The 2,500-nt window shown below is 46.5% G+C and overlaps 1 protein-coding gene across 1 annotated transcript in view; it reads left to right on the forward strand.

Annotated features, from left to right (window-relative positions):
- LOC138950477 (alpha-mannosidase 2x-like) overlaps positions 1 to 2,500 on the forward strand; it is a 55,666-nt gene that overhangs the window by 42,568 nt on the left and 10,598 nt on the right. The window contains exons 18-19 of the mRNA XM_070322202.1: positions 841 to 952; positions 1,697 to 1,833. Coding sequence (XP_070178303.1) covers positions 841 to 952; positions 1,697 to 1,833 — 249 coding nt within the window. The remainder of the gene's footprint in view (positions 1 to 840; positions 953 to 1,696; positions 1,834 to 2,500) is intronic.

The raw sequence follows: 2,500 nt of genomic DNA on the forward strand, positions 1-2,500 counted from the left end.
TACACACAAGTGATCATTCTAGGTCAGTTTTATAAATAGGTACTGAACAACTGGTAGGGGATGACGTCAGGCAAGAGTTGCTTACAAGCTCACACGCATCTATATATATATATATATACGACTAGTGTCTGTCTGTCTGTTCGCGATGCACGGCCAAAGTTCTCGGTGGATCTTTTTCAAATTTGGACACCGTATTCAGCTACACCCCGGACACAACCTCATCGATGAGATATTTCAACACGTGCTCTCAATGCGCAGCGCTGTGCGCGCTGAACCGATTTTGGTTTATTTTGGTCTGGATCCACTACCAGTAACTCTTCCTTATCTTCTCCAGTGTTTTCAGCCGCGATTATCTCCCTTCCTTTGTGTGGCGTCAATCCATATTCCCGTTACTACGTTACTATTTTTAGAAGGTCACTGCACGTTACTATTTTTAGAAGGTCTCCAGTGTTTTGCGCGTTTATCTCCTTTCCTTCGTGCGCCGGCAAGGCCGGCGTACACCCGGGTCCCAGGCGCAGCCTGGTATTCGGCTCTACTTCTTCCCGGCGAAGCCGGTACCCGGCGAAGCGGGTAATCATTTAGTCTGTATATATGTGAGCACATGCTTCTTTCTCTCATACACACATGGGCACACATGCAAACAAGCTCTCATGCAATCACAGATACACACACGCACAAACAAGCTCTCATGCAATCACAGATACACACACGCACAAACAAGGTATGCATGCAAACTCACACACACACTCACACACACACACACACACACACACACACACCCGCACACCAAAAACCCGAAAGGAAATTGACAAGTTTGTGACAGATCTGAGCGATTTTCAGAATACAGACGAAATCAAGCCAGTGATAAGAATCACCCGAGGTCCTATGGTGTCCGAAGTTCATGTGTTCACCAAGTATGTTCACCATGTGGTCCGCCTTGTCAACACGCCAGGTATTGTGTGTGTGTGTGTGTGAGAGGTTTAAAGTTTTTGCTATGTTGGACGGGCGCAGTGGCGTGGTGGTAAGACGTCGGCCTCCTAATCGGGAGGTCGGGAGTTCGAATCCCGGTCGCTGCCGCCTGGTGGGTTAAGAGTGGAGATTTTTCCGATCTCCCAGGTCAACTTATGTGCAGACCTGCTAGTGACTTAACCCCCTTCGTGTGTACACGCAAGCACAAGACCAAGTGTGCACAGAAAAGATCCTGTAATCCATGTCGGAGTTCGGTGGGTTATGAACAAAAACTGGAAACTGGAAAATCCGGTTTCTCAAAGTAAAACTTAAAATAATGCATTTGTTTTCGTTTGGATGGGTGATGGAGGCAAGATGTGCATTATTTTATAAATTATTTACATACATTTTGGTACCAGGAGAGGCTGTTTTTTGCCCCTGTTGCCTTGGACCCTGGCCTTTCAGGTTTTTCACTTTGGGGGTTTTAGCGCTGTGCCGGCCTCCTGATCGGAAAAGATCCTGTAATCCATGTCAGAGTTCGGTGGGTTATAGAAACACGAAAATACCCAGCATGCCTCCCCCGAAAGCTGTGTATGGCTGCCTGAATGGTGGGGTAAAAACGATCATACACGTAAAAATCCACTCGTGCTAAAAACATGAGTGAACGTGGGAGTCTAAGCCCATGAACAAAGAAGAAGAAGAAGAAGAAGAACCATGCAACATGTAATGTGTGTGTGTGTGATGACAGGTGTGGATGCCCTGTCGCTGGACATTCACAACATGGTGGACATCCGCACGCTCAGCAACCGCGAGATCTCCATGCGCATCCACACCGACATCGCTAACGACGACCGCATCTTCTACACTGATCTTAATGGCTTCCAGGTTTGTTGGTAAATACAAGATGAAAATTAGTACAGAGGAACCCCCCCACCCCCCACCCCTTAACACTACCCCACCTATGTTGACCAAGTTTTTTTTTAGCCGAGACTAGCTGTGCTGCAGCAGGTCACTCAAAATTGTAGTAACTGTGTAGTAACTGTGTATCAACATGCTGGAATGCAGGCGTTGGATAGACGTTACATGAAGCGACTGAAGCTAACAGTCTGAGAGGATATATCCGTACATGGTCAGATAGAGCCACATGAGTGGGTACGGATATATCCGTATCTGGGAGACAATGAGTTAAAATGGAGGGTGTTTTGTACACTGATCTTAAACACACACACACACACACACACACACACACACACACACACACACACACACACACACACACACACACACACACACACACACACATACAACACACATACACACACATACAACACACACACATACACACACACACACATACACATACAACACACACACATACACACACACACACACACACTCACACACACACACATACACATACAACACACACACATACACACACACACACACACACACACACACACACACATAAACACACACAAACAGAGAGAGAGAATGAGAGAGAGAACAAAACTGCACTGCACCAATCTCTCAGACCAGGTCTTTTCTCTTC

The sequence above is a fragment of the Littorina saxatilis genome, linkage group LG16, assembly GCF_037325665.1.
Source record: "Littorina saxatilis isolate snail1 linkage group LG16, US_GU_Lsax_2.0, whole genome shotgun sequence".
NCBI classification, from domain to species: domain Eukaryota; kingdom Metazoa; phylum Mollusca; class Gastropoda; order Littorinimorpha; family Littorinidae; genus Littorina; species Littorina saxatilis.